The sequence below is a fragment of the Haemorhous mexicanus genome, chromosome 16 (assembly GCF_027477595.1).
Source record: "Haemorhous mexicanus isolate bHaeMex1 chromosome 16, bHaeMex1.pri, whole genome shotgun sequence".
Taxonomy (NCBI): Eukaryota; Metazoa; Chordata; class Aves; order Passeriformes; family Fringillidae; genus Haemorhous; species Haemorhous mexicanus.
In genome coordinates, this window is record NC_082356.1 from 15344925 (window position 1) to 15363290 (window position 18366).

Below are 18366 nucleotides of genomic sequence, written 5' to 3' on the forward strand. Positions count from 1 at the left end.
AGACATAGCCACTTTATTTGTGGCTGCCCACTTGGACGTGTAGGCAGGCTGTGGTTAAAGGACTGTCCTTAATCCTCCTTGCAGAGTTGAGCTGCCCGAGTATGTCCTGGACATGGGCACTGTCCTTAAGGGTTTCACTGAGAGCAGCACTCTGGAGATCACCAACCCTGGGAAGATCCCAGTGTTCTTCCAGGTCAATGTGTCTGTCCTGCAGGATACAGGTAAGCAGTGCTAGAGAAGCTTCCTGTGAGCTTGAAGGAGGTGTCTCAGACAGATTAGCTTAAGCCACTGAACTTGGGGAGGTTTTTGAGCTTTTTCTTCTTAGTGCCCCTGCTGGGAGCTTTAGAGGCAGAATTCTCCTGGCCATCCATGCCCAGGGACCTCTCCTGGCCTGCCTGTGACTGCCCTAACACTTCAGTGCAGGGGCAGATGGGCTCATCACCCTGGTCACCTCTCAGCATCTTCTGCCCTTGGCTCCCATGAGCAGCAAGTTTCTTTGAGCACTTTGTGGGCTTGTTTTGCCAACCAGTGGGGTCTGCTGTGTTTTGGAAGTGCTTTGTTTGGAGCTCACACTGTCACAGCACCTGTGTTCAGGCTTTATTGAGGAAACATCCTGAGAGATCCTCTGGTGGATCAAAAGAGGCTTCCAAAAGAGGCCTTGAGGCAAGGCTGCCCTTCCATCACACAGTGGCTCACTGTGTCTGAGGGGTGTTCACTCTAAGTTTTGGTCCAGGTCACAGCAGGGCATGGGGCTTTTCCCAGACCCCTCAGCCAGGACACCTGTAAGGCCTTAATGTTCTTAGGACACATTTTGTGTTTCCTGTGTATCTCAGCTGCTTTGTGTTCATCTGTTCAAGGTTTCAGCGTGGACTGGGACCAGATGAATGGCCTGCTCCCCAGGCAGAGCGTGGCGTTGAACGTGCGCTTTGAAAGCACCCACCAGCCACCGGGTGATGTGGATGTGCTCCTGCCCATAGAGGTATCACAGCTCTTGGGGCAGGCAGCAGGCTGGGCACAGCAGCAGATGTCACCTGCACCCTCCCCTGAATTCTCTGTCCTTCTCCAGGTGACAAAAGGCCCCACGTCTCACATCCACCTCCGCGCCACTGTGTTGGAAGTGTCGCTCGACGTCTCCAAGCGCAGACTGCAATTCTCTGACATCCTTGTTGGGCAGTGCCAGGTTGAGACCATCCGGCTCTACAACTGGTTCCAAGTACCCTGCACATGGTTCATTACTGCCAGCAAGCCCATTCAGAAGGTAAAGCACAGGGGACATTGAACACATAACGTCTTGGTTGGGTTTTCTTTGTGACCCATGCCCTTTCTGCTCCTGTGGCTGCCTGAGTACTTGGGTCTACAGCATGTTTGAGGAAGCTTCTGAGGGTCTAGATCAAGGCTGGTTTGCCTGGACCTGTTCCATTAGCAGATGCTTTGTCTGCCATCTTCACCCATTCCTCCTCCTCTGAGGACAGTAGCTCCCTGTCTGCCTGCCTTGGGTGAGGTTTTCCCTCCAGCTATAGGCTAAGGGGGCCACACTTGGTTTGTCTGTGGGTGCTCTCAGCACCATGACAGTGTCTCAGAGCACGAGGAGACCTCACACAATTGGTTTCTGTGCCCAGAACAAAAATGTACGTCAGAAGCAGCAGGCGCTGGAGGATGAGCCCTGTCCCTTTGAGGTGACACCCTCCCAAGGAACCCTTGATCCAGGACGGTGGCAGGATTTACAAATCCAGTTTACACCCAAGGAGGAGGTGAGATTGGCAGGTGTCAGCCCGGGAGGCCTGTAAGGGCTATGTGGAAATGAGGGCCTGGTGCACAGAGTGTGGTAGGAGCTCTGCCTTCACAGGGAGCTTTCTGCAAGCCCTGTACTCAGCACGGCTCAGTTCACCCCACAGAGATCCCATGAGATGTGCTTTGAAACACCCATTTTCCATGGGAAAAAGAAGTCATTTCCCCAGGGTCTGGGTATCAGATTAAAGGTGGTGTTTTGGTCCTAGTTGCTGGCAGATTTAGTTTTGGAGAAATCCAGCAAAGTTTGCTAATTTCTCCCTTGGCACTGCCCTGTCGGCCAGGGTGAGTGGCCCCAAAGTGAGGCCATTTTTTATGGGGAAAAGAAGTCATTTCCCCGGGGTCTGGGTATCAGATTACAGGTGGTGTAAGACCACAGCAAAGAGCACAGAGACAATCAGGGCTCTGAGGCTGCCTCTCGGCACATGGGGGGATGTGCCCAACTCCCCTCAGCCTCCCCCTTGCCTGGCTGTATTTGCAGCTGCAACACTTGCTGAGGATAATCCTGGAATGGCCAGCCTAGGCTCATCCTGCTGCAGGACTGACAGACAAAACAGCCACCAGACACCTTCCTGAGCACAGCAGAACAGTCACATGTAGCGGTGTGCCGCCAGCAGTCCCTGGGGCTCTGGCCTGCCTGCACATTCCCATGCAGCTGGTGATTCAACCTAAAGGATGGAACATTCCCAAAAGTGATTTGTCTGTGGCCTCTGGGTCTCGTAAACTGGCAGTGTGTCCCAGCATGGACACAAGTGCTTCTGTGCCCACACACAGTCCTGGGATCTTTTAATTGCTCAAGAAATGTAACCATCTTGTGTCTGGCTTGGACCAGAGCAAAACACTAAGCAGGGAAGATGACCCTTATTTCTAGCCAGCGAGAGCTCATTTGCCTCTCTCCTGGAGCTGGTGTTTGCCTGATGCAGCAGTGCCAGGACTGTGTCTGGACACTGCAACCCCGAAGGCCCTTCTCATGAGCATTGCACTCCTGCATGACTAGGTGAAAACGCCTGACAGTCTATTGTACATCCATCTAAAACCAAATATACCCAGTTTCAGTGCACACCAGGATTCCTGCCAGTTACTCAGACCCAGGACACAGACACTGTAGTCCTAAGCATAAATAAATATTTGGTTTCTGTTCATCTTGGAGGGACTGATAACACCCTGACCTTGGGGCAAGCTTTGTATTTGGTGTCCTGTCACCTGGGACTTCATGGATGATTTTTCTGCACTTTTCTCTTTTCAGAGGTCTTACAAGAATGAGCTGAAGCTCAACATTTGTGGGAGCAGCAATTACTTAAAGCTGCACCTCTCAGGACAAGGTCTGGAGCCACGGTTGGAGTTCAGCCCCCCAGCACTAAAGATGGGACCGGTGCTGGTGGACAGCAATGGGGTGGAGGCCACAGTGGTGGTGAAGAACCCATGCAACTTCCCCATTGAGTTTTACTCCCTGGACTTTGATGAACAGTACCTCGAGGAGGAGAAGGTGAGAAGGCAGGTCTGGTCCCCATGGACACGCTGCCCAAGCTTCACAGCACTCCAGCATTCCCAGGCTTGTGCCAGGGAGATGGAGGCAATCCCCAGGGCAAGGCCAGCTCTGCTGACATGCTGTGGGAAGACTTAAATAGTTTGTGGTTTTGGGAGGGAGGGAGAGAGAAGACAGAAATGGAGTTTGTTGAGTGCGTGGGATGAGAAAAGGAATCTTGCTATGGTTTCTCTTCCCTACACACACAGATCCTGTGGATGGCACTGGGGTCTGAGCACCAAAAGAGCTTTTTGATGCCTCCACGCGCTGTGGATGGGACGCTGCCCCCACAGGTGCTGGAGGACTGTGAAGCACAGAAGCTGAAGACTCAACAGGCAAAGCTCAAGGCCAGGGCCAAGGCCCAGCCTTCAACTGCAAACAAAGGTCAGAAGCCTAAGGAGAATGTGAAGAAGGTTAAACAAAAATGTGGAGGCCAAAGGAGTCTTCAGTCATCTCAGCTGGAGACACAAAGCCAAGTTGCAGAGGGGACAGTCAGAGATGAGCATGTCGGGGTGCCGTGCCTGGACATGCAGGACACACATTCAAAGGCCATGATCTGGGAGATCCTGAGGGATGGGAAGCTGCCAACGAAAGACCAGGTAAAACCCTGCAAGGCTCAGATCTTGAGCTTGCCATGGGACTAGATGGGGGCATGGGGGACAGGTTGGATGGAAAAGGATCATTGTGGAGAGGTAGTGAAGATGTGATGGGGCCCTGTGTCTGCAGGTCTCCTTTCTGTCAGGGGTGGGACAAAAGAGGCAGCTCTGCTGAAGACAGAGCAGTTCTGTAAGACAAGAGGTAAAAAATTACTTAAACCATCAATGTCCTTTGAGGAGAGGGTCCTGAGTGAGCAGGGGTGTCCTAGGCAAAACAAACACCCATAAGGAAGACCAAGTCCATGGGCATATTTATGTGGACTTATTTGTTCTCTCTTCTGCTGGTGAACAAACCCCCATTTTGCTTTCCAGGATGTTGTCTCAGGGCTCAGCTCTCCCTCCCTTTTCTCTCTCTCCTTAGGCCAAGGCCCCAGATGCGAAGGGCAGTTCTGCCAAGGGCCAACCAAAGATGGGTAAAGCGGCCAGGAGAGACAGCTCTTCAAAGGAGAACCAGATCTCCACACAGAGAATAGAAGATCCCCAGAATTCCTCCACAAAAAGATCCAAAAGTATGCTGAAAAGTGCCTCAGTTGCCACAGAATTCCTCAGGTGAGCTGCACGGGAGTAGGTGATGCCTCTGCTTCTTGGTCCTCTTGCCAAACAAGGTCTATCATACCCAGCTCCACAGTGACCCCGTGCAGTGTCTCTGTGGGATGGTGAGTGAACCCTCCTTGCTTCATTTGTTCCTTGTCTGAAGCCTCCTCTTTAACTGCCAGGCTGAAATTGTACCAGTGGATAGTGTCTGCCCAGGGTGAGGTGGAACTGAAGGTCCACTTCTCCACCAAAAAGCCAGGGAAGTTTGAGCAGACACTGAGGTTTGAGCTCGTGCAGACGAAGCACCAGTACGAGCTGCCCTGCAGTGGCACCAGCCTGTACCCCAGCATCAGCCAGAACCCACAGTAAGGCTGGCCCCTGGCAGCCTCCCACATCACAGCTGCCCCTGAACTCACAGCTAGGGCTGCCCCTTGGGGCTTCTGGCCTGGTCAAATCGTGCTGCCTGAGGTCACCCAGCATCTCTTCCTGGGCTGGAGCTGGTAAGGCAGATGGTTCCTCAGCGACCAGGAAGGGGTTTGGCTTTCTGACCATATTTCCTACTTGGAGCATCTCATAGCTCACCCTTCCCCCCTTTCTCTGCCCAGGGTGGTATTTCCACAGTGGAGGAAAACCATGAAGGAAGATGAAGTAATCTTCAAGGAATATGTTGAGAGCACAAAGCAATTCCACTTTGGACCTCTGCTGTGTGGGAAATCAAGAGAGTGGTATGTGCTCCCTGCTGAGCCTTGTGCTTTTCTGGACACTCCTGTAGAGACAGGCTGTCCTGGTGGCACAATCCAGGGCACTGTCCTGGGAGATGCATGGGTTGAAAGGACCACAGATGTGTGAACTTGAGCAGATAAGAGGCAAAGGAGACTGTCAGGAGCTGCTCTGCCTACCCAGTGCGTGCCTTGGTGGCCAGAGCCGCGTGCTGCTGCCAGTCCAGAGGTGACTTGGGGGGTAACTTCTGTGTCCCCCTCCACATCTCAGCTTCACCCCTTAGGAAATTAACTCTATGGTGGTTTTTGAAGTTCTGCAGGTAGCCTGATCGAGCAATTATTTTGTAGACCTTTCATTAATCTGTAATTATTAATAAGATTTTATGATTGACCTGCCAATGGGTGTTGGGGGTAACGTACAGCAGGAATTACATTTTCCTGTAATAACATTGCATCCTCACTGCTGGATCAAGTCTGCCCAAAGACTTTGTCATTGAAGCTATTGTGTATTTCTGCTTTCACTGTCACTTCTTTTTAATGCCATTTAACATTAAGTTCTTGTCTCCATGGGAGCTCTGGAGGACAAGGGCTATTTTGACAAGCCAAGTAAATGAAATCAAAGTAGTTTAAAAAACAGACAATCTTTAACCAGGCTGATGGATGGCCTGGGATTTCTAATTGCCTTTTTAACCCTTTCACTCTAAAGTCATTTCCACACCTGAGAGAAGGGTCATTTGTTATCTTGTTTGCATTCCTCTTGGGAATTGATGCTTTATATTTCTTTTTCAGACTTTGAGCTAACCCATAGAATCCAAAGCAATTTCATGACTTTTATGAAAGAAATTAGGTAAACTCCTTTTCCAAAAGCCTTTCTTTATACCCTGCAGGGAAGGCACCACAAGAAAGAAGGGGAGAGAACCCATGTGCCTGGTGTACTGTTATTTTTCTAGGCACCTTTGAATTTACATTTTATTGAAAACATTTCAAGTGGCCTGAGTGTCATCAGGCTTCTGGGCTGGAGGCACCAGGTCCAGGGGAAGGCATCAGAGTAAGGAAGGGATGAGCACACACTCATGCCCCAGCCTGGGATCCATTTCCCTCACTTGTTTCTTAGAGCAGGGTCTTCCAGCACCACTTCCTCGGGTGCACACGGTGCTCTCCTCGGTGTGTGGCAAAGGCAAGAGTCTGCTCTGCAGCCTTTTCCCCTTTTGTGGACAGGTACAAGGCCCAGAACTGTCCCAGCAACTCGGAGAATCTAACCATCCTCAACAACTCCCCCGTGGACGTGGAGGTTCAGTTCTCCTTTGAGAATGCTGGGGAAGCAGAGACCTTCCTTCTGGACCCTCCCAGCATGATCCTGAAACCAAAGGAGAAGCAGGTGGGAGAAGGGCAGGTAGAGCAGGCACCACAGAAGTGCTCAGGGGCTTCTCCTCCTGCTCACACACAGAGCTCTTTCTATTTCTTCCTGTGGGGCCGTGTCCAGGAGCTGACCATTTGGGCATACCCCACTTCCCCTGGCTTCCTGGAAGACAAACTCATCTGCAGCATTGGGAAGAACCCGGACCCAGTGGTCTTCAGCCTCTGCTGCCATGGGGTGGACATGAAGCTGGAGGTCAGCCCCCTGGAGCTGTCTTTTGACAAACTGCTTTTGTACAGGTCAGTCACCCCACAAGCACTCCAAGACTTGTGACAAAGAGAAAAAGTTTGACTCTGGTGTTGTAGGGAGCTACCGACGCTGGGAATAATGTGCTCTGATTTTATGATTTAGAAGGTTGAACAATCGTTTTATTAAAATTATATTACACTAATATTATATTAGAGTTACATGAAAGAGATATTATACTATATTAAAGAAAAACTCGTGACTGTCTTTAGACAGTTAGACACAGCTTTGAGTGATTGGTTAATCACTCAAAAGAACTTTTACCTGTGTCTAATAACTAAACCACTTTTGGTAAACAATTTCTAGAACACATTTGACAGGTGTTAAACAGCAGGAGTAGTGAATAGAGATAAGAATTGTTTTCGTCTCTGAGGTTCTCACTGCCTTCTCCAGGAAAAATCCGCGGGAACTTGTGCTTGCTGCTCTCTGTGAAGAGAGCTGTGGCCCCACTCTGGTTTCCAGGGCATGGATGGAGCTGCTCCAAGTTGCATTCAGTGGCAAGGCTGGTGTGACCACCCAGCAGCTGATGCCAATTGCCTTCCTGTCTCTGCAGGACTGCCAGCAGGACCTTGGTCCTGAAAAACAACACCCTGCTGCCCATGGCCTGGCAGCTCCGTGGGCTGGTTGACCTCATTGAAGACTTCTCCTTGTCACAAGATAGTGGCATCATTGATCCCCACACAGAGTTTGAAGTGACACTGCATTTCCAGGCCAGGCAGACTGGCAGCATTGAGAAGACCCTCCGACTAGAGGTGAGAGGGGCTGTGTCCTGCCTGGCCGAGCAGGGCACAGTGAGCACAGGGGCAGAGTCAGGAAGAGCTGCACCTGCCAGACCCAAGGGTGCTGTGACCCCAACTTCTGCCTCTACACAGCATTTGCCAGAACGTGCAGTGCATCCACATCCCCCCAGACAAGCAGACACTGCATCCTGAGCCTGTGCCCCAGCCTTGTCCCTGTGCATGGCTGAAGGTGGTTGTTTGTAGCTAAGGTTGGAGCTTGTTGTTTGCTTGTACAGACTGCAGCGTGATCTCTACACTGGACTTTGTCTGAAGCTCTTGCATAGTGCAGCAAACTGTCCCCCTGGGATTTTTTTACCCATGGTTTAGGGGCTGCCTTTCAGAGAGGGTGCTAGGTAATTGGAGAGGCTTGTCAATGCCACCTGCTCTGAGACACCTCACACTTCTTGTGGTTGTTCTTACACCCCTGTGCCTCTCAAGGATGCTTTAGCAGCAGCATTCCCTGCTGTGGGAGTGCAGAGCTGGGCTGATAGGGTTTTTTGCTGCAGCAAGATCCCACTGGGGCAGCCCATGAGAGGAACAGGTTAACAAAGCTTAGGAGTCCACCAATGCTTTTGAAGCTGGGCAGGCCATAGGGGAAGCAGCCAGCAGAGACAAGGACTTATAGGCTGTCTACCAAAAGAATAATCTGAACAGTGTTTGTTTCTTGCTGCCTCAGGTTTCAGACACAGAAAACATCCTGGGGGTTGTTCAGGCTGAAAACATCAAAATCTCTGCAGAGGTCTATGATGTTTCTCTGAGCATCGACATGCCTGAAGGTCAGTGGGTGCCCCCCAAACAAAGCAGTCCAGATGTACTGCATTACCATGGGATGGGATGGGATGGATACATAAAGCACATACCTTGCAAGCTGCGTGGAATAAAGCATTGTTGGGGCACTGACAGAATTAAGTCTCTCCCCTCTGAACTTTGAAATGTGCAGCTTCATGGCAGATTGGATCTGGGGGCTTTGAAAGAACAGTAATGTGAGCAGGCAGTTGGCAACCCCCCCCCCCCCACAGGCTCAGTGCAGCATAGAAAGTAATTTGATTTGTGCTTGGAAGCGAGAAAATGGGAGCTGAGCTCCTTAGCTACTAAGGCTGCAGATATTTTGAGTAAGAAGAGAAAGGCTATCGATGCAGGGCAGGCCCCAGCCAGGGAATAACATGCTCTGACTCCATGATTTCAGAAGGCTGAACAATTGCTTTATTAAGCTATGTTATATTACACTAATACTATACTATACTATACTAAAAAGATACTAAAGAAAAACCCATGACTATCTTCAGACAGTCACAACACAGCTTTGACCTAATTGGCCAATCAATCCAAACAACCATCAGCAGAGTCCAATTAACAAATCATGCTGGGGAAAAAATCTCCATTTCACATTCCACATGTGCCAAACAACAGAAGCAGCAAGTGGAGATAATAATTGTGTTCCTTCTTTCTCTGAGCTTTTTGACTGCTTTCTCCAGGAGAGGCTGCAAAGGTGGGGCAAGGGAGAAGAAAATATCTAATCATGTGTGTCCTCCCTCTAGCCAGGCCTGGGCTGTCACCCACAGCACTTGGTGGCCTGTGGGCATGGCAGCCATGCTTGCAGAGCAGTGTGTGCTGTGCTTAGGGATGTGTCAGGGTGTTTCCCTGGAAGTGGTGGGATGGGGAACTGCCTGGGGAATTCCCTCCAGAGGGAGGAAGGCTTGGAGCTAGGAAGCACTGAACATGCAGGTGTCTATGCACGTGCGGGGGGCAGGTGGAGCTCCCTGCATGCTGACATCCCTTGCTCTCATCCTTTACAGCTGTCAGAGGAAATCACATCGAGTTTGGGCACTGTCCTGTTGGGGAGCCCTGCTGGAGGGCCCTGACCATCACCAGCCATGCACAGACAAAGGTCATGCGCTTTGAGTGGGAGGCAGATGCCCCAATCCAGTTCTCCCCCAAGGTGAGCATGGACTGCTCTGCCTCTCCCCATTGCTCAAGCCCTGCCCTGGTGTGCCTGGGAGCTGGCAGGGAGTCCTCACATGCCGCTGATAGTCCATTCCAGTGCCATGTAGGGGATGCAGTCCCTGGCTTGGCTGGGCCAAGGCTGCCAGTCTTGCAGAAAAGGCTTCATGTTATGGCAGGTGGCACCTTCTGTTCATACTTTTGTCTATCAAACTTCACGTAAATCCACTCTAAGCTGCAGATTCCTGGCACTGCTGTTCACCACATCAGTCCCTTCTGCTGTCAGTCCTGCCCTTGGCAGTACTTCCAGTTTGATCTTGACTCCCTGATTCTCTCTAGGTGGGACACCTCCATCCTGGCTGGGCCAAGGACATCACAGTGACTTTGAGATCAGATGTCCCAGCCACCTTCAGAAGGCACCTTGTGAAATGTAAGGTGACCACAATCAACTTTGAGCTGCCACAAAGGAAGGTTCAGGACTGGGATGACCAAATGACCATCGCCATGTGGAAGAATACCACCAGGAAAGACCCGGTGACCAGGTGGCCTAAAATAGAGAGGGTAAGAAGCAAAACAGCAAAAAAGCCAACCCAGCTTTTACAAAAAGAGCCACCATAACACCATCACTGCTGGCTGAGCAACTCCTGCTTCCTCTGACTTTGGACAGCCGTGAGCTTCACCAGCAGTGCATTCCAGGGGAGAGGTGGATGCACAGTGACCAGATACACTCACACAAGATGGGGAAGCCTTTTGACATGAGACTTTTAGCCACGCTCAACTATCAGTCTGGGCCACAAGCACAAGTGTTGCAGCCCATGTTGAATGGAAGGCAATGCTTTATGATTTTATCCCCTTATATGGTGTTAGAAATCTCTTCATCTGATTGGTTACTTTTTCACCAACAAGGAGTTAAGTCTGCTGCACTCTGACTCTTCTTTTGAAGGGGAGGGAAATCCACTTCTCCTGCATATGCTGGTGACCTCCAAGTTTTGTCTGCATGTAGTGGTCTCTCTACTGTGTGGGATATGTCATCATGGAGTAGCCCAGGCACTGTATGATTCTATGGAGGAGTCCGGAGAAGGATCATCTCCAGAGACTCTTGCTTTTACTGTCATCATCTCTAGAGACTCTTGCTTTTATTGTCATTATTGCCAAACACACTCATCTTGGGTGAAGGTTCTTTCCGAGTTTCTGGACCATTTTAAGGCCTCTAAACCATCCTCTTTTCTATCAGAACGTCTGAAGTTGGAGACTTTCCACGTGAGATCTTTCACATCCCAAAATGCCCATCCCCAGCTCCCAGCAGTGTGGCTGTTGCTCCAGACATGACATCTGGAGAGCACTTTCTCTTAAGACAAGAAGAAAAGATGCTTTCTAGAACTCTTCAGTCTTGGACTTCTCCATCCACAGAGCCTCCAGCAGAAGAACTTAAGCCTAATTTTGAGACCTGCTGGGTTTATAGGGGACCAGGAAAAAAGCCAGTCCCTCTACAAGGTTGAAGGACAGGGACTGGAATGTAGCTGTAGTCTCCGTGGGGATATTAACAACTGTGGTAGTGACTGCTTGGATCAGTTGCTAGAAACAACTACTGTAGCAGAACAGTCCCAATTTTTTCATCTTTCCAGGGAAGTAAAAGTGAATGGTCCTTTCTAGTCCCTCTATGAGGCTGAGCTTGGAGGCCAGAAGATTGCCCTTCTCAGCCTGACTTTCTGGGCTCTGCTCAGTGATTCCTCCCTCCTGTGTTTGCAGGTGGTCAAGGCAGTCCCAGAACCAGCTCACACTGTGGTGGAGGAGAGCAGCCAGGAGGTTGAGGTGTACATCAGTGCTGTGGTTGCCTACGCCCAGTTCCAACTGAGCACCGACAGGGTTCAGTTCAAGGATACCTTCCCCTTCCAGAGAAGGACAGCCACGTGAGTGCTGGAGGCCAAGCACAGCTCCTCCTGTGAGCAGGAGCTGCCTTTGCCCAGGGCTCGCCCAGTGCCTACTTCCGAGAGCTCTACCCCAGCCAAAACTATCATTGGCTGGGGCTCTATGTACAAATCACAAACAGGACAGGAATGCTGAGGAACACACCTCGAGCTGTTTAATTTCCAGTATCAGCCTCATTACAATGGTTATGACAATGGGAAGATGCCAGCAGCTCACATCCCCAGCAGTAGATAAAGAACTTCATGTTACAACTCACTTTAAAAATTTTTTGCCTAATCAAACAAAGCAAAAGCAAATTGACAGTAGTTCCATCCAACCACTACAAGCACACATACCTTTGGTTTAAACAATGCTTGCTTATTTTGAATACAATACCTACTTATAAGCCTTAAAGCACGATGCACAGGGCTCCACGTTTAAGCTTAGACCTTCCTAATATCTCACTAAATATACTTTTCTACAGGTAAGGGAGTTATTCTAGACATGCATTAATACACAGACCATTGTTCTATTTGTCTTTACTTACTCTCTACTTCTTATATAATTTTTCTGCTGACAAATCTTATGGCTACTGCTTAGCTCCAATCACAGTTCTGCTGTCTCTGAGGCCTGCCTTTTGTAACTTTTCCCAAAACCCTCTGATTTTAAGGATTCCCACAAAAACTAGCACAGGCCCTTTTACGTGCACGCAAAGCAAAGCAGGAGATGGTGGTCAGGAGAGGACCGATGCTGCCATACCTTTGTGCTGAGAACAGCCATGGCTCTACTTTCACTGCATGTCACCTGTCCTCATCTGCTCAAGATTAAGTTTGCAGTCAAACCAAGATCTAAAGTCCAGAGTAAGCCCCTTAGCTTCAGGGTCCTGGGCTCCATGTTGGCCCTTTTCTCTGAAACTTCCAGACTCTGAAATACTTTCTTGGGCCACCCAGGACAGCAGTCTGAGCATGGCAGGGTTGCCTGGGGAAGAAGATGCTCCTCAGGAGAAAGTGGTACCAGGAGTCTATCAGACAATATTACTGTACTATTTGCTTTATACCTATTGGACTTTTTTTTTAAATTCCTCCTTCTTGCTTTTCAGTTTCATGATGCACAACACAGGGGAAGTAGCCCTGAAATACTCCTGGGAGAAAGTTGAAGAGAGTGAACCGGTGAAGAAGCCATTCTCAACCACTCTGATGCGTAAGAGCATTTCACTTGGTAGCTGAGAGCCTGGGGAGAAGAGCCTGCCACTTCACTGCAAAACATGAATTGCTTTTTCATCCTTGTCCACACATCCACTTTCATCAGCATCTTTCCAGCCGCAGCTGGAGAGTTTTCTCCTTGTCCCCCTCTGCTTTTCAGCCCCTTCTGTTCTTGCTCTGCCACTTCTGCTCTGCAGAGGAGCTGAGGCAGGCTCTGGGGAGAGCCACGTGCTGGGTCAGGTCTGGGAAGAGGGACATCAGGTCATCTCTTTGAGAAGTCTGAGACTGGGAAAAACAGTGGTGTAACGAGTGAGCTGCCCTGCAGCCAGTGTCTGTGTGCAGTTCTCCACTCCAGGGCAAATGAAAAGTCACTGTCTAAAACCAACTCTCCTGCTTTGGCACAGGAGTGTGGTGTGTGCTGCAGGCAGAGTCCCTGCTCCCAGACGCTCTATTTCCTGCTAGAATAAAGTGCTTGGCCAGAGATGCTCCAAGTGCATCCCAGCTCTCTTCCACCAACCTGCAGCAAGAGGCAGAGCTGCTGGGAGCACAGGATTTTGTGTTTGAAAGGTGTCCTCTTCCTCCCTGCAGGTCGGTTTCTCTCCTACAATACCGCGAAGAATCACAAAAAGCTGCTGCGTCTTTTCTGGTGGGAGCAGGAGGACCATCCTGCTGAGAGGCCTCCTAAAGTGCGGCGGCCTGCCAAGCAGCAGCAGGATTCTGAGAAGCAGCAGCAGCAAGATTCCAAGCAGCAGGAGGAGCAGGTTTCCGAGCAGAAGCAGGAGCAGTCTGAGCAGCAGGACCACTCCAAGAAGCTGCGCTGCTCGAAACAAAAAAACCTCTCTCCGAGGCGTGTCATCTCCTCCCTGGAAGTCTTCCCAGATGTTATCCACGACCTGTTCTCCATCAACCCCTACCGTGGCACCATTGCTCCTGGCCAGAAGCAGACCTTTCACCTGCAGTTCTCCCCAAAGCACACTGGGAAGTTTAAGGCCACCCTGCTGTGCAGGTGGGAAACGTCGACGCGTTTGCCACCTCATGCTTCTGATGGGTGTCACTGAATCACAGGGTGGGACAGGGTGGAAGGGAGCACAGTAGGTCATCTGATCCCACCTCCCTGCTCAGGTGGGGTCATCCCAGAGTATATGGTACAGGGTTGTGTCCAGAGGACTCTGGAATAATTCCAGTGAGGGACACTCCACACCCTCTCTGGGCAACTCATCACCTGCACAGGAAAGAAGTTCTTCCTCAGGTTCAGGTGGAATTCCCTGTTGAGGTTCTGCCCATTGCCTCTTGTCCTACTGCTGGGCATCACCAAGCACAGCCTGCTTCATCCCCTAACACCCTCCCTTCAGTCCCTCTGACTGGGATGGGGAGGTGGAAGACAGCCAGCCCCAGAGAGGCAGCAGAAGCACCCACAGGAGCACAGAAAGATCATCATCTGGCCTTGGTAGGGAGGCACTGGGAAAAGACACTGTATGAAACAGTGAACTCCTGGAGGGTTGCTGTCGGTTTCTCTGGGTCTGGACTGAAGGCACTTGAGATGGTAGTTCATGTTCAGACTCAGGAGTTTATTATTTTTTATCAGTAAAACAGTCTCACAACCATGAGTTCGGCAGCTTTTCATTAGCAAGGCGCAAAATGGCTGTCTCTTTTTACAAGGTCTTTTAAGACTAAACTATCCAATTAAGAACTGACACTTAGATTCTTTTCCCTTTTAACCCAAGAACTGATCACAAAGAGCCTGCAATGCAGACTTTTCTGTCCAATTACAAAACATCACCCAAACCCATGAAGAAGAAGGAAGAAGCAGCATGAAGAAGAAACTCAGGGTGACACCCTGTGCCCTCCATCTTGCTTCCATCCAGAACATGCTAAAATCCAAAAACCTAAATTTCTCACCTAAGTGGTGCACCTACACTACTCTCTATAATCTATTTCACACTTTTGTGGATTCTAATCTCACTTGAAGTCTAGGAAACTTTCTCCATGAATGAAGGTCAAAGTCAGTGCTCCCCTGCGGGTCAGGACACCCTGGAGCAGACAGAGAAACATTCCCAGTGCTCTGGGTTTCCACAGTTGCAAAATCTGGAACGAGAGATCCAGGGACCAGCCAGTCCCTAGCTGTGCTTCCTTTTGGGACAAGCAAGGCCTGCTTCTCTACATGGAACCCCAAGTGCTGTAGCTGGTCCCAGGCATTTAACTGGTCATGTTCCTGCCCTTGCACCTCTGCAGCCTCCATGCAGCAAGTGCAGCTGTTGAATTTACTGCTCGCTGCTCACACAGAGAGAGGATGCAGCACTGTGTGCTCTGCAAGGAGACAGAAAAGTGGCTGGCTGGAAATGTTTGTCTGGCTAATACCAGTCCCTTTCTTCCTAGGATTCCTAACCTGGAGCCAGCTCAGAAGATGGGGCAGGTGATTGTGGAAGGCAGAGTCCAGGAGTGGAAGAATCTTGGTGAACCATTAGAGTAGAGGGAGAAAGGCCAGGGACCCAAGAAAGAGGTCCTCTGGAGATCACCACCTGAGGGACAGAATTTGTGAGAGCTGGAGCATCCGGCAGGAGCCGGCGACATCGTGCCTTCTGCTGCTGATGGTCTCCCACCCTTCACAAGAGACCTCCCAAGCTCTAGCTTACCTTTTAGTTAGCTAAGTTAATTAACTGTTTGTTAGATTGATAAGTAGTTGATAACTGTCAATTTATTGTTAATAAACAGTTGTTAATAAATTGTAATTGTCAGCTTATCTTGCTTTGAAAGACAGGTGTCTGTGAGACCTCTGGAATGGAGAATGTGACCCCCTTTCCTCCAAATTATTAAAATTTTGAAATTAAGGGGATTTAAGATATGGGAAGAGGAGTAACAGTTCTTTGCCAGTATGTAGAACACAGCAAACAAACCACAACACCGGCAGCAACGACAAACAGAAACAGATACCCAAGCACAGCCTTCCCTCGGCTGCAGGCAGTTTCCCTTTGGTGTGGTTCCTGTCACAGCCAGGCAGGGAAGGTAGGCAAATAACGAATAAAGTGATTGCTAGGGAAACTTGAATTACTGTTGAGGGCCCAAGGAGGGACACAGCACTCAAGGTATGGCCTTACTAGTGCCCAGCACAAAAGGACAATCACTGCCCTTGTTGGGAAGGATGAAAGTTTGACAAGGAAGTCACAGATATGTATGCTTGGCAGAAAGATTTTTGAGTGTAGAATCTGAAGAATGAATAGAAATGAAAGCAAGTTTTGACACAGAAGAAAAGAATTGCTGATCCAGTCTTACTGGATAGCTAAGAAGGCAAAGGCTATGTTAAGAAGGGGTTTTTATGGCTTAGAGCAAAGGATAAACCCCCCACAAATCAAAGATGTTTTTATCAAGCAGAAAGATAGCACTGGCAAACACATCTACCAATGTTGCAAATAGAAAAAAGAGTTTTCTTTTTTCTCAGAATTTTCCACTGCAAGAAAACTGAAAAGCAACTTCTAGCTTTAACATCCTAACTTTTCTGATTGGAGAATAGTAATATGAATATGGTAATGATAGTAGTTATGATAGGCTGTAGGCCAAAGTTAAGGCATAGATTGGTTCTTTCCTACAAAGATGCTCCGCAAAAAAAGTATATAATGCATTGTAACCAAAATTAAAGAGTCTCCAGGCTTGCCTGCTGCTGGAGCTGACAGCTGTAGGCACAGGCTCTGTCACCCATGACCCTGGACTGCTGTAACATCTTGGATACAATAAACTGCATTTTGAAGAGCCGCCTGGAGTCCTGCATCCCTCGTTCAGGCTCTTACTTCCCTGGTCCTGATGGCTACACTATTGCTGATACAGGCCTGGTGCTATTGGCCTTCTTGCCCACCTGGGCACACCTGGGCTCAGGTTCAGTTGTTGTCAATCAGCTTCCCAGCCACTCTTTCCACAGCTGGGAGCTGCAGAGGGTTAGTGTGGCCAAAGTGTATGACCTGGCTCTTGGTCCTGTTTAACCTCATGCCAGTGGTCTCAGCCAATGGATCCAGCCTGTCCAGGGCCCTCTGCAGCCTTCCTGTCCTCCAGCAGATCCGCCAAAAATTATTATTGCAATCACTGATTGGCGAGGAGTGGCATGTCCACTGCCAGCGGTCCCAAAGCCCAGGGGGTGGGGGGAGAGAGGATCTTTGTTTTCCAGCCAGGCTCCAGCCAAGAGCAGCCAAAGGTAAGGTAAAAGAGAGATGTTGTGAGGCAGCCAGGAATTCAGGTCAAAGCTTCGTTTTCTCCAGGGGGAAAAAAAAAAGAAAAAGAATCCTTTAAACTGTAAGGGGAATGTCTTGTTCCAGCCCCAGCCTTGGCCAGAGAGTATATGTGCCATATGGTCCAGGAATTGAATGTAAGGTGTGGGAATCCATAAAATGAGAGGGTTTTGGGAAAGCTACAAAAGGCAGGCCTCAGAGACAGCAGAACTGTGATTAGAGCTAAGCAGGAGCCATGAGATAGGTCAGCAGAAAAATTATTTAAAAAGTAGAAAAGGAAGGACGAGTAGAACAATGGTCTGTGTATTAACGCTTGTCTAGGATAACTTCCTAAGCTGCAGAAAAGTTTATCTAGCAAGATATTAGGAAGTTTGAAGCTTAATAATGGAGCTCTGGGCATTGTGTTTTAAGGCTTACAAGCAAGCATTGTATTCAAAATAAGCAAGCATTTTTTTAAGTAAAGGTATGTGTGCTTATAGTGGTTGGATGGAGCCACTGTCAATATGCTTCTGCTTTGTGTGACTGGTCAAATAAGTTATAAAGTAAGTTGTAACAATAAGTTCTTTGTCTGCTGCCTGGGATGTGAGCTGCTGGCATCTTCCCATTGTCATAGCCATGTAATGAGACTGATGCTGAAAAATAAAACAGCTCAAGGCACATTCCACAGCAGTCCCGTCCCGTTCGTGGTTTGTACATAGCCCCCAGCCGGCGGCATAAGGAATCCAGATATGCCATGTTATCCAAGAATCACATGTAGGAAATCCAGGAGTGAACTGTTATCTAGGAATCACACGCTCAGAAGCCAGACACAGCCTGTTGGACAGTGATTGTATGCAAGGAATCCAGATGTGGCACATCAGATGGGGGCTGGAGGCAAGGAATCCAGATGCGCTGCGTTATCCCAGAGCAGCGGGGCGTGAGAAACAGGAAAATACACAGTGGCTGTGCTTGCTTTGGGAGTGCTTGACCTCTGACCCAGCTTGGCTTCATCCAAAGAAGGCCATTGAGGTGCTGGAGCAAGTCCAGAGAAGAGAAAAGAAGTTGATTAAGGGTCTAGAGAATAAGTCTGATGAGAAATGGCTGCGAGAGCTAAGGGAGCTGGGGAGGGCTCCCTCTTGAGCAAAGGAGGCCCAGGGCAAACGTTGTCCCTCTCTACAGCACCACGACAGGAGGCCATAGTAAGATGGGGATCGGGCTCTCCTCACAGACAACCAGTGACAGGAGAAGAGAACACAGGCTTAAGCTGCACCAGAGAGGTGAAGTTAGACATCAGGAGGAATTTCTCACAAATAGAAGTTGGAAGGCACTGCCCATGGAGGTGGTCGAGCCACCACCTCTGAAGGTGTTCAAGGGCCAGCTGGACGTGACACTCGGTGCTCTGGTCTGGTTGACAAGGTGGTGTTTGGGCCAAAGCTTGACACAATGATCTCAGAGAAC

At 49.5% G+C, this 18366-nt stretch overlaps 2 protein-coding genes across 2 annotated transcripts; both read left to right on the plus strand.

Moving 5' to 3' along the window:
• Positions 1–1024: 1024 nt before the first annotated feature.
• On the plus strand, positions 1025–3957 carry LOC132335007 (hydrocephalus-inducing protein homolog). The gene is made up of 3 exons (XM_059861129.1): positions 1025–1258; positions 3035–3274; positions 3523–3957. Exons 1-3 carry the CDS (start codon positions 1025–1027, stop codon positions 3955–3957), a joined length of 909 nt encoding a protein of 302 aa, XP_059717112.1.
• Positions 3958–4344: 387 nt separating this feature from the next.
• LOC132334714 (hydrocephalus-inducing protein homolog) lies at positions 4345–15483 on the plus strand. Its single transcript, XM_059860803.1, has 12 exons — positions 4345–4518; positions 5109–5228; positions 6441–6600; positions 6706–6878; positions 7439–7637; positions 8341–8440; positions 9461–9603; positions 9945–10166; positions 11355–11515; positions 12613–12713; positions 13304–13721; positions 15092–15483. Exons 1-12 carry the CDS (start codon positions 4379–4381, stop codon positions 15183–15185), a joined length of 2031 nt encoding a protein of 676 aa, XP_059716786.1. The 5' UTR covers positions 4345–4378; the 3' UTR covers positions 15186–15483.
• The last annotated feature ends 2883 nt before the right edge of the window (positions 15484–18366 follow it).